Source organism: Archocentrus centrarchus, chromosome 7, assembly GCF_007364275.1.
Source record: "Archocentrus centrarchus isolate MPI-CPG fArcCen1 chromosome 7, fArcCen1, whole genome shotgun sequence".
NCBI classification, from domain to species: Eukaryota; Metazoa; Chordata; class Actinopteri; order Cichliformes; family Cichlidae; genus Archocentrus; species Archocentrus centrarchus.
Window position 1 is genome coordinate 29,941,678 of NC_044352.1, and position 12,784 is coordinate 29,954,461.

General features: G+C 39.3%; 2 protein-coding genes across 5 annotated transcripts; both read right to left on the reverse strand.

The window, feature by feature from the left end:
- Positions 1-471: 471 nt before the first annotated feature.
- LOC115783700 (serine/threonine-protein kinase pim-2-like) lies at positions 472-3,252 on the reverse strand. 3 transcript variants are annotated; one of them, XM_030734652.1, is made up of 8 exons: positions 3,116-3,252; positions 2,565-2,945; positions 1,747-1,838; positions 1,614-1,661; positions 1,299-1,520; positions 1,016-1,193; positions 740-913; positions 472-611 (listed from the first exon to the last, which is right to left on the reverse strand). In XM_030734652.1, exons 1-8 carry the CDS (start codon positions 3,168-3,170, stop codon positions 499-501), a joined length of 1,263 nt encoding a protein of 420 aa, XP_030590512.1. In that variant the 5' UTR covers positions 3,171-3,252; the 3' UTR covers positions 472-498. The 3 variants fall into 3 exon arrangements, with proteins under 3 accessions (XP_030590512.1, XP_030590510.1, XP_030590511.1); XM_030734650.1 differs by having other exon boundaries at positions 740-1,193; XM_030734651.1 differs by lacking the exon at positions 472-611 and having other exon boundaries at positions 627-1,193.
- An 8,041-nt stretch (positions 3,253-11,293) lies between these two features.
- Positions 11,294-12,629, reverse strand: LOC115783793 (serine/threonine-protein kinase pim-2-like). 2 transcript variants are annotated; one of them, XM_030734796.1, is made up of 6 exons: positions 12,569-12,629; positions 12,436-12,483; positions 12,121-12,342; positions 11,838-12,015; positions 11,562-11,735; positions 11,294-11,433 (listed from the first exon to the last, which is right to left on the reverse strand). In XM_030734796.1, exons 1-6 carry the CDS (start codon positions 12,584-12,586, stop codon positions 11,321-11,323), a joined length of 753 nt encoding a protein of 250 aa, XP_030590656.1. In that variant the 5' UTR covers positions 12,587-12,629; the 3' UTR covers positions 11,294-11,320. The 2 variants fall into 2 exon arrangements, with proteins under 2 accessions (XP_030590656.1, XP_030590654.1); XM_030734794.1 differs by having other exon boundaries at positions 11,562-12,015.
- Positions 12,630-12,784: the final 155 nt, after the last annotated feature.

Here is a 12,784-nt window from a genome sequence, read left to right on the forward strand (position 1 = left end):
GCAAATGCAGCTTTAGAGAGCGGAACAGGTAACATTTGTTTACACGTGTATTGTTTGAAATAATTGTTGTCAAGGCTACTGACCTTAACAGGTGGAAATAATTTAACAAAACTCATTTCAAGTAAGTTTGATCCAATTTGTTTTTATTCATTTTTTTCTAGTCCAATTTTGGGCCAAGTTATGTAGTGTTTGGCCCAGGTTAATAATAATGATAATAACAAAAAGAATAACAGTAACAATGAAAAGAATATAAAGAAGAATAACTAAGAATAACTGTCAAAACGACCCCCTATGAGCAAGCACTTGGCGACTGTGGGAAGGAAAAACTCCCTTTAAACAGGAAGAAACCTCCGGCAGAACCAGGCTCAGGGAGGGGCAGTCATCTGCCGCGACTGGTAATTATAAAGTAATTAATTAAACAAAAGTAAATAAACAAAGAAGAAATAAGTAAATAAAGAAATGAAAGGGAGATCAAAGTCCAGGCATCTTAGCAAGTGTTTAAGGTGTGACTTGAGTTTGATCCTGCAGCCAGGGGTGCTGCTGAATCTGCTCCAAGGTGGCCCGATGTTGTGGGCTTCGAGTTAAACACTGCTTCAAAAAGTTCCGGCAGTCTGAATAGAGAGAGGACAGAAAACAAAGCAAAGATCAGGATGGAAACGGCAGCAATCTTTTGGAACTTGTAAGCAAAATGTTTATACAGTATCAGCACCAAAACACAGAGATTCTACCAATGTCTCACCTTTGTGTAGGACTTTGTTAAAAGGTCTTTTCTTGCGGACGAATCTAGTGGTACGAAATTGATGCACTCCATACAGCATTTCGTACAGCAGCGCGCCCAGCTGCCAGACTGTGGTGGGGATAGCCTCATACGTCCCTCGTGTGAAAAACTCTGGAGGGGCGTACGCTGAGGTTCCTGCAATGCACAGACAGAAAGGAAGGATGAGGAACAGGTTCAGACTGAAATCAAAATCATCAGAGCAATGGCTGAATGAAGAGCACAAGCCAGATGTCATACCAGAGAAGACGCATTGTGGCTCTTCCTGTACCCAGCAGCCACAACCAAAGTCTATGATCCGCACTCGCAGGTCACTGGAGCCGGTTTCCAGGAGCAGGTTTTCTGTCTTGAGATCCCGGTGGAAGACCCCTTTGTTGTGCATCATTATGGCTGCGTCAACCAGCTGCTTCATGATGTTCTGAAACACAAAGAGAGCAGTCAGAAGTGAAGAAGGGACTGATTCCTGTCAGTGTGGCAACTATCAAACAAGCTCTGTGGAGCTTCTCTGGGCTGGACTATATACCTTAGCAACATGCACGTCCAGGGGTCCACCATTGTTCTCTAGATAGCTATACAGGCTCTCACATGGCACTGGTCTCTCCATGACCAGAAGGACCTCCTCCTCTAGCTCAAAGTAATCTAGCATTGAGATAGCTGGAGAAGTGCCTACTGACAGGGGTTCACCGCCCACTTTCTGCATTAGGAGAACCTCCAGTGGGATCTTGTATGTCTTCCCATTAAAGACCTAAAGAGGAGAAAAGTGAATGAGTATCTGGTTTCCTCATAAACAGCAAAGGTACAGGAAGGTGAAACATTTAAAAATGTTTGAATCACTCACCATTTCTTCATATTCCACATCTTCCTTTGCGATGTGTTTGATCGCCACCTACAGATCAGACAGGAGTATGTTGGTTAGTGCAGGGAATGGTGGCAAAGTGCATGAGATATAAGAACATATGCGTCATACTCACTGGGAAGCTGTCCATCATCAACCCAGCATAAACTGAGCCGAAGCCTCCTTCTCCGAGCTTGTGAAGCTCCTTGTATGTCGCCTCAAATCGAGCTACACAAACACAGATACAGTTGTAAATAAGTTGGAGCTTATAGAGTGTTTTTCTGCTCTACTTGAGCACTCAAAGCATTTTATACCACATGCCTCACTTCTAATCCCCCTCACTTACCTACATCTGAATATGTAATGGTTTTATCTTGAGATTAATAAACTGTTTTCACATATGAACTTTGCGACAGACATGTTTGTACAACTAGAAATACTGTGTGTGGTTTATTTGAAGGAGCTGACAGGAAAGAGCGTGCAGAAGGAAGCACCAAAGGTCCCCAATCGCTAGCTGTGAATTATCGCGCCGGCTCGCTGTTATTGTTAACATAACTTTGCTTAAACTAAAAGAAAATCCCAGATGCTTCCACAATATTCCCGTCACCTTCCGACTTCTTTGCACACAGCTGTATCGTGGAATGTATCTAATCCTACACGTTTGTGTCTGTGTATGTTAGCGCTGGCTAGAGTGATGTTAAAGAGGGCGGCCATCATGTAAATACTCAGCATTTTGACTGACCATTTGATGGCAGCACTTTGAGCCCTGAAACTGTCGTCTGTTTGCATCAAATTATTATGATTACTGTTAGTGAAAGAAATTCAGTAAGGGTAAATGTGGCAAGTGTTGGTGGAAAAAGGCTTAAAACCTGCATGCTAATAGAGAATTTGCAACCCTGACTAAACAGTACAAGCTTAAGCTCACTGTTAGTGTCTATCACACTTTGAGTTTACCTCTGTCTTGTGTGAATGGGAGGAATGCGCTCCCACTGTCTGGTATGGAGGCTGATGGAGTGCTGCAGTCTGGGGAAGGGTCACAGGCACGCTCCCTGTTTGTTGACCCGGGAGTCTCTGAGGCCAGCAGCTTCTCAGTGTTGTCCTGCTCCGTCCAGTTAGCCCCCCTGATGGCTTCACTGGAGTTTGTGTGGCTGGGTTCACACTTTAGCTTCTTTTCAGGTGTCCCCCTTTCGGTGCTGGCCTTCCTTTTGCCACGCTTTGCTGGCGCAGCCTCGGATGCCAGCTGAGCGGGTCCACGGGCACACCTCTGCCTTTTTCTGGGGGACTCTGGTCCTGTGCTGGCCTTCCTCTTTTTTTGGGTGGTGGTGCCACTGCTCTCTACAAATACGATAAAGCCAGTTATTATCAAGCTGCATGTACTGCAGTCATTCCTTAGTTCTATCATTAAATTATGTCCAAGAAGTCTGGGTGATGTTCAGTGTCACCAAGTTTCAATGTTCAACATTTTAAAAATCTAAAATAAATAAATCAATACAAAAATAAATTACCTGAATTTTGCTCAGAGGCTACAGGATAATCTACGTTTCTCATCTCAAAGGACATTTTTTTTTTGGAAACGTGTAAATTTGCCAAAAATACTGTGAATATTCAAGAGTTGAATCCAGCTGGTCTGATATCTCTGCAGAATGACTGTGAAAGTGAACAGAATGTTCTTAGGTTCTTTGTGGTGCCTTTGATGTCCAAGGTTCCATTTGGGCCTGTGTTGTCTCTTTATGATGTCAGATTAAAGAACAGGCTGGACATTCCAAACTAAGAGACCAACAGTGAAAATCTTTTATTAAAATGAATCAGGCAGTCAAAAGATGAATGATGATCAGAGATGTTCTCTTTTCAAATGTATCAAATGTTTCAAATGTGAATCCCCATAGAAATACTGTAAATACAGTGTACCAATAAACTTTCCTCACTTTTATTAAATAAACCTTCTATTGTCCAGTCTACTAACTGTAAGCAATCATCAGCATTTTTATGGGAGATATTCCTGTGCTTCCTGTCAGCAACAACTGCATATTTACACATCCTGGAATGTTAGCTTTCCCACCAACTGCCTGTGTTACAATACCCAATGATACATTTGCATTACCATTTCAAGCAACATTTCAATCTGCTGACAGTATTTTACTGTTTCTAAAAAGTTAATACATTGACAATGGGATCCACTTCACTCTGACACAGTTACTCAGTTGCCGTCCTCTATCCTGGGGTTACAGGGCTGCTGGTTTGCTGTATTCTTCAAGTCATGTTATTTGTTATCAATACAGAAAATATAGAAAGTCCTCGGCTTCACAGTTCAACTGTATGACAACCGTCAGCTAAAATCCCACAGATAAAAATGGTACATACACAATTAATACTGTTCATTCTTGAAATTGATCTGAGGAAGCATTTCTCAACATCTGTCATTTCTATGTCCCAGTGTCAAAATAAAAACTCAAAATGTTATTCTTCTTAATTTAAGAATTCAAAAGCATATTAGATAGCAATGTTATGGGACCTGCACATAGCCAGCGATGTTCTGCAATGGAAATATTTTCAAATTAGGATGAACTGAAGAAATAGCTACACAAGGGGTGAACACACATTCTTACACACATATATATATATATATATATATATATATATATATATATATATATATATATATATATATATATATATATATATATATATATATATATATATATATATATATCCTGAAGTAAGCTAAGTAAACAAAAAGAAAGTCAGTGTGCTAGACTAACAACGTGTGACGGTGGAGACCAAACTGTACACCACAGTTAATTTGTGAAAATGGGCTAGTTATTCTGAAAAGTGACTGACATCATGCTTTTGTTACAATATATCGTTTTTACTCTTTTCAGATGTACTCAGTGAATTTAAGAATTATTTAAGAGGCCTGATAGGTTTGTGTTCATGCAAATCAGGGCTGTGTTCAGTAGACTTTGTTTAAATTCAATTTTGATAAACAAAATTACAATATTCACTATCTGTCACGTAAACAAATAATTTAAAATGTATAATAATCTTTACTTTTCTCTTTATTGTTCATTAGGTTCCCAGCACAATTAGACAGTTTACCTTCTGTGGCTCAGTCTTTCTCCACAGAGGTGATTCTCTTGCCAGACCATCCAACTACACATGTGCCATGACAGAAAAGCCTGGCTTTTTGAAAATGGACATATCAAATCTGCACTGGAGTTTTGCTGTGACTAGGACAAAGTTATGCAGGCAACAAGGGCTGCCTTCCAGCCAGCTGTGGAAGGATGCAGGTAAGCTGTAAAAGTGAGAACATGTAAAAAGTAATACACTGTGAGAAGTCAACTTTGGTTGATGCCATTAATTATCTGAGAATAGCCAAACTGGAAGTTGTGTTTTCAATTCAATTCAATTCAATTTTATTTATATACTGGATTAATCTCAAACTTAATGTTCCTTGATTCGATGTTGATTCCGTTTTATTTTATGTGGAAAACTTAAATCCAGCCGTCTCTGATGCCATAAATATAATTGTTCTTTTAGCCAAATACCACATTCACTGCAATACTTCTGTAGTGGCATCAGCCATCTTCTATGCAACAGTATGTTGGAGCAACAGCTTGCCTACAGCTGAGAGGAAGAGGATAGACAAGCTCATCAGGAAAGCCAGCTCTGTCCTAGGATGTCCTCTCGACTCAGTGCAGGTGGTGGGAGACAGAAGGACTCTAACCAAAATAACATCACTGATGGACAAAGTCTCCCACCCCATGCATGAAGCTGTTGCCGAGCTGGAGAGCTCCTTCAGTGACAGACTGCTGCATCCTAAATGCACAAAGGAGCGTTACCGCAGATCCTTCCTCCCAGCAGCTGTAAGACTTTATAACCATCACTGCTCCCAACAAAAACCACAATAACCTACACAATGTAGGATAATATATAATATACTGTAAACAGTCCGGCCTGTTAAGGTTCAACACACAGGCACATCATGTACATTGTATATAGTGTTATTATTAGTATTATTAAGGTTAATCGTGTTCGTTAATTTTATATATATATATATATATATATATATATATATATATATATATATATATATGTATATATATATTCTCATTAGTGTAAATTATTATATTTATATTTATTATAACTGCGGCTGCTGTTACACCCAAATTTCCCCTCTGTGGGACAATAAAGGATGTTTCTTCTTCTTCTTCTTCTTCAATAAGTGGAAAGGTAATAAGCCTTCCTTAAGATAAGATAAGATAAGATAGTGTTTATTTGTCACATGCACAGTTATACACAGTACAATGCACAGTGAAATGTATTTTGTACCTGCAACCATATATACACTTTTCCTGACATGACAATTTGGCCCTTTAAGTTACTTTTTTGACATTTCGCTTTCCCCTCCAATTAAGAGGAGTTAGCGAAATGTCAAAAAAGTAACTTAAAGGGCCAAATTGTCATGTTTTTGACATCAAATCGCGGACCGGAAGTAGGGGGCGTGGCCGGATGCGGCCCGCGGATCGCGAGTTTGAGACCCCTGATATACAGCGTAGCTTTGCCTCCTCCAATATGGCGGACACACAGTCACGTAACATCAGCGGGCCAACCCAGTCAACGAGGCGTCGGTATATATATATATATATATATATATATATATATATATATATATATATATATATATATATATATATATATATATATATATTAGGGCTGGGACTTTAACGCGTTAATTTCGATTAATTAATTACGGGGAAATTAACGCGTTAAAAATTTTAACGCATTTTAATCGCACTTTGCACCGTGGAACGTTTCTCAGTGCACGAGTTCCAGGCATACAGATTATATCGACGCACAATGTCCAAATTAGGGGCCGAATCCTGCGAAGGACCCGGCCCACGTCTTTTTTTTTTTTTTTTTTTTTTTTTTTTATTAAAGACACAACTTGTTGACAAAAGGAAAAACAAGGATAGAATTAGGAACAGAACACAGGAAGAGAAATAAAATATGCCAGGGGTATAGGCTTCTGAAGGAAATACATTGGCACAAAAACAAAAACCAGATATTATACAGATTACAATAAATTAAAAACATTCAGTGACTTGCAGCATTCATAAGTGTTTATAGCTTTTTTGTTTGTACTCTTGTAAATAGAGGATAAGTACAATTCTATTTCCTTAACCAGAACTGTAAAAAAGGGTGAAGATGAAGAAAATTTACATTTGTGGATATGAAATTTACCAAATATAATAATTAGATTAATTGTTAGTCTTTTGTTTGCATTTGTATTCTTTCCATGAAAACCAAAAATAATGTGTTCATACCTTAGTGAAAATTTAGAATCAATATTACAATTTATAAAGTTATTACAGTCTTTCCAAAATTTTCTTGTGATGCAACAATTCCAAAATAGATGACTGATTGTTTCTGACCGTTCTTTACAGAACTTACAGTTGGGGTCTATTGTTTTAACATATTTCATCATGTATTGATTAGTGGGATAAATTCTATGTAACAGTTTAAAGGAGACCCAGCCCACGTCTTTCGCAGCCCACGAAGACCACAAAGGCCGGAAGTGAGCAGCTAGCCTTCATATCAGCGTCACGTGCCGTCACCTCTGCGTAGCTCATGTCGCCTAGCAACCGTGAGTGTGAAGCCCAGCTGTGTAAAAGCAGCTGTTAAACGGAGAACGAACTTTTTCTCCTTTTTGTGGTTTAATTTTAAGTCTTTAATTCAAAATAAACTGTTAAAACAAGCATAACACATTTCAACATCAAGGAATACAGCTGAGAGAATGATTAATTTCCAACTATAACAAGTGAGACATTAATGTTGAATAAAACTATCCAGTTATGATGCTTAACTTTAATTTCAGGTGTTTGCTTATCACAGGAGCACTTCCACCCTTCGTTGGTCTGTGTAGTAGACTGGTGGGAAAATAAACAAAATTTTGAAGTTTAAGCTTATGTATATTGATTTATTCATCAACTAAACTTAAATTAATATTTCTCATGTCAAATATTGAAATGCGATTAAAATGTGATTAATTTCAATTAATTAATTACAAAGCTTGTAATTAATTCGATTAATTTTTTTAATCGAGTCCCACCCCTAATATATATGTCTATGATGTCTATGGTATCAATGTCGTGCAGGGCGGATAAATGCGACCTGACCGTGTACACACACAGGTCGTATTTGAAAAGATCGTATCTGTGTTGTTCAGACTGGCATGAAAAGATCGGACTCGAAGGGCGAAAAAATCGGATTTGGGTCACTCCAGGCTGCAGACAGTGTGAACGTAACCTTAGACTGAGACACAGCGACATGACCCTTGTGAAAATCCACTATGGTTTCCTATGGTTTTTATGCAGTAACCATGGTTTTACCATGGTACCCTCATGGTGATTACAAGTACTATGGTCCTACCCATAGTAATACTATGGTTTATTCATAGCACTTAATGGTACCTGTGGTATTACCATGGTTGTTTATCATAGTAAAACCATGGTTAATTTTCATAAGGGGATAAATACCATACCTAACCAGCTAGCGATACCTAAGTACGTTTGGAGCTACAAACTAAACTTGTAATTACTTATGGAAACATACCTTTGTCTTTTTTCTTCCTCTAATCTTCTCCTTTCCCTCCTCTCTGCCTCAGAGGTACAGGTCCTTTCTGTCACATTTCTGTTTCGTAGCTTCATCCAAAACTGACCGAAACTGACGGACCATCAGGTCACCTGGAGCACTGCAGATGCGCATGCCTGCCCAAACTACCTGAATTCACCCTGACACAGCAGTCAGCAACTCATTAAATTAGTGTTGTTACAATTGTACAAATATGAAGAGGTGGAAGTTTCTTCTTTCTTTTAGGACACTGGCATGTTAAAAAAAACAAAACAAAGTTTCATCACAAATGTGGGTGAGCTTGGGGTGGTCAGGGGGCCCTATGCAGCCGCATATGTCGCACACACCTCGGGCCGACTCTGATTGTGCGGATAAATGTGATATGTGATAACATTCAACCACAATGAAAGCACACACAAAATTTACCCATTACCATTGCCCAGAGGCCAGAAGAAAAGAGAATATATATATATATATATATATATATATATATATATATATATATATATCCTGAAGTAAGCTAAGTAAACAAAAAGAAAGTCAGTGTGCTAGACTCACAACGTGTGACGGTGGAGACCAAACTGTACACCACAGTTAATTTGTGAAAATGGGCTAGTTATTCTGAAAAGTGACTGACATCATGCTTTTGTTACATCGTTTTTACTCTTTTCAGAGATACTCAGTGAATTTAAGAATTATTTAAGAGGCCTGATAGGTTTGTGTTCATGCAAATCAGGGCTGTGTTCAGTAGACTTTGTTTAAATTCAATTTTGATAAACAAAATTACAATATTCACTATCTGTCACGTAAACAAATAATTTAAAATGTATAATAATCTTTACTTTTCTCTTTATTGTTCATTAGGTTCCCAGCACAATTAGACAGTTTACCTTCTGTGGCTCAGTCTTTCTCCACAGAGGTGATTCTCTTGCCAGACCATCCAACTACACATGTGCCATGACAGAAAAGCCTGGCTTTTTGAAAATGGACATATCAAATCTGCACTGGAGTTTTGCTGTGACTAGGACAAAGTTATGCAGGCAACAAGGGCTGCCTTCCAGCCAGTTGTGGAAGGATGCAGGTAAGCTGTAAAAGTGAGAACATGTAAAAAGTAATACACTGTGAGAATTCAACTTTGGTTGATGCCATTAATTATCTGAGAATAGCCAAACTGGAAGTTGTGTTTTCAGAGGTGTCTCCCACTGAAAACCCTGTAGTATGTCCAGATGAACAGATTCAACTTCCTTCCATTTTTTTTTTCACCTGGATGATTAAGCATGCATCAAGAGTTTGGGTGGTATTTAAAATGTATTTTTGCTGCTGCTCATTTTTGACAAGCTAGTTGGGATATTTAGTTTCCTTGCAGGGTTACTGTAGGATATATTATGATTTTACATGTATAATGCAAAACTGACTGAATGTATTTTTATTTCAGTTTTTCTGCTCACAAAAGATTTATCAAAAATCTTTGCATTATGCACCTTAAATCAAACTGACAGCTCTGAACATTCACCGTGATTCTGTTGTATATTGTGATTATCGGATCCTGCTTAAAATGATGGATATGAATTAACTGGATAATGTGAACTGTAGATGTTTTATTGCCACAGTTGAAGGTTAAAAACTGGCAGAGCATCATTTCTGCGCTCTGTCTTTCTAACATTTTTGGCTTTTCTTTTCTAAAGAAACGTTTAAGCCTTTAAAAAGTTCTCCTCCTCACTCCAAGCAGGTTTTAACTTTAGAAACTCTAAAGGGCAACGATGCTTTGTGATTAAAATTTTAACTTTAGCGCCTGTGACACTTGTTTTCTTCGCTCATGTGTTAAAACACAAGCATATCTGTTACTTTATGATGTTATTTTTTTATCTTCATAGAAAATGGACACAAGACCTTCAGGCATGGGCACAGATTCACTCAGCAGCTGGTTAAAGTCTTCATCAGAACACACACTTCTTATGGTGCTTTGCACATTGTTTGCTCCTCATTGTCTGTGAAAAGGAAGAGCTAACAAAACAAATGCAGCAAATGCACTTTTATCTTTAAGTTTGTCAAATCCCTGCTCATTAAATGCTCTTCTGTCAGATGCTGCTGGTGTGTCAGATACGCACAAGGTGTCAAAGTCTCATCAGCCTGAGAGGGCTGTGGACATCTATTTGTCCTGTTCTAATAAACCCAAATTCCAGGAACTCCTTCTTTAGATCTTTTCAGTTTTATTCATATAGCACCAGTCAACAAATCCTGTCTCATGGCACTGCATACTGTAAGGTAGAAACCCTACAGGTTTAATCTAGGACAGCACCAGTTACCTTAGCTGCAGGTAACTAGTGACTGTTGAGGCCTCAGATTAAGTGACATTATGTTGAGCATTTCTACCCCTGTCTTGCCAACACGTTACTGTTACACCAAACTCCAACCTCACTGTGGTCTGTGGTCCATTCTGTGCTAAAACTAATGTATTCATTTACATTTGTGCTGTTTTAAATAAAAGCTGTCAAGGCCACTGACCATAACAGGTGGAATCAATCAGACCAATAAGAGCAAAAACACTAAAGACAAAGCTCAGCAACATGGGAAATAACATGAGCAAATGCAGCTTTAGAGAGGGGAACAGGTAACATTTGTTTACATGTGTATTGTTTGAAATAATTGTTGTCAAGGCTACTGACCTTAACAGGTGGAAATAATTTAACAAAACTCATTTCAAGTAAGTTTGTTCCAATTTGTTTTTATTCATTTTTTTTCTAGTCCAATTTTGGGCCGAGTTATGTAGTGTTTGGCCCAGGTTAATAATAATGATAATAACAAAAAGAATAACAGTAACAATGAAAAGAATATAAAGAAGAATAACTAATAATAACTGTCAAAACGACCCCCTATGAGCAAGCACTTGGCGACTGTGGGAAGGAAAAACTCCCTTTAACAGGAAGAAACCTCCGGCAGAACCAGGCTCAGGGAGGGGCAGTCATCTGCCGCGACTGGTAATTATAAAGTAATTAATTGAAAAAAGTAAATAAACAAAGAAGAAATAAGTAAATAAAGAAATGAAAGGGAGATCAAAGTCCAGGCATCTTAGCGAGTGTTTAAGGTGTGACTTGAGTTTGATCCTGCAGCCAGGGGTGCTGCTGAATCTGCTCCAAGGTGGCCCGATGTTGTGGGCTTCGAGTTAAACACTGCTTCAAAAAGTTCCGGCAGTCTGAATAGAGAGAGGACAGAAAACAAAGCAAAGATCAGGATGTAAACGGCAGCAATCTTTTGGAACTTGTAAGCAAAATGTTTATACAGTATCAGCACCAAAACACAGAGATTCTACCAATGTCTCACCTTTGTGTAGGACTTTGTTAAAAGGTCTTTTCTTGCGGACGAATCTAGTGGTACGAAATTGATGCACTCCGTACAGCATTTCGTACAGCAGCGCGCCCAGCTGCCAGACTGTGGTGGGGATAGCCTCATACGTCCCTCGTGTGAAAAACTCTGGAGGGGCGTACGCTGAGGTTCCTGCAATGCACAGACAGAAAGGAAGGATGAGGAACAGGTTCAGACTGAAATCAAAATCATCAGAGCAATGGCTGAATGAAGAGCACAAGCCAGATGTCATACCAGAGAAGACGCATTGTGGCTCTTCCTGTACCCAGCAGCCACAACCAAAGTCTATGATCCGCACTCGCAGGTCACTGGAGCCGGTTTCCAGGAGCAGGTTTTCTGTCTTGAGATCCCGGTGGAAGACCCCTTTGTTGTGCATCATTATGGCTGCGTCAACCAGCTGCTTCATGATGTTCTGAAACACAAAGAGAGCAGTCAGAAGTGAAGAAGGGACTGATTCCTGTCAGTGTGGCAACTATCAAACAAGCTCTGTGGAGCTTCTCTGGGCTGGACTATATACCTTAGCAACATGCACGTCCAGGGGTCCACCATTGTTCTCTAGATAGCTATACAGGCTCTCACATGGCACTGGTCTCTCCATGATCAGAAGGACCTCCTCCTCTAGCTCAAAGTAATCTAGCATTGAGATAGCTGGAGAAGTGCCTACTGACAGGGGTTCACCACCCACTTTCTGCATTAGGAGAACCTCCAGTGGGATCTTGTATGTCTTCCCATTAAAGACCTAAAGAGGAGAAAAGTGAATGAGTATCTGGTTTCCTCATAAACAGCAAAGGTACAGGAAGGTGAAACATTTAAAAATGTTTGAATCACTCACCATTTCTTCATATTCCACATCTTCCTTTGCGATGTGTTTGATCGCCACCTACAGATCAGACAGGAGTATGTTGGTTAGTGCAGGGAATGGTGGCAAAGTGCATGAGATATAAGAACATATGCGTCATACTCACTGGGAAGCTGTCCATCATCAACCCAGCATAAACTGAGCCGAAGCCTCCTTCTCCGAGCTTGTGAAGCTCCTTGTACTGTCGCCTCAAATCGAGCTACACAAACACAGATACAGTTGTAAATAAGTTGGAGCTTATAGAGTGTTTTTCTGCTCTACTTGAGCACTCAAAGCATTTTATACCACATGCCTCACTTCTAATCCCCCTCACTTACCTACA

Coding starts and splice junctions, on each gene's coding strand:
- LOC115783700 (XM_030734650.1), bottom strand. CDS start 3,170: ATGTCCTTTGAGATGAGAAACGTAGATTATCCTGTAGCCTCTGAGCAA. Junction 1,662..1,746: donor TGATGATGGACAGCTTCCCA/GTGAGTATGACG, acceptor TCTGATCTGTAG/GTGGCGATCAAACACATCGC. Junction 612..739: donor TAACAAAGTCCTACACAAAG/GTGAGACATTGG, acceptor CTCTCTATTCAG/ACTGCCGGAACTTTTTGAAG.
- LOC115783793 (XM_030734794.1), bottom strand. Junction 12,016..12,120: donor TGGACGTGCATGTTGCTAAG/GTATATAGTCCA, acceptor TTTGTGTTTCAG/AACATCATGAAGCAGCTGGT. Junction 11,434..11,561: donor TAACAAAGTCCTACACAAAG/GTGAGACATTGG, acceptor CTCTCTATTCAG/ACTGCCGGAACTTTTTGAAG.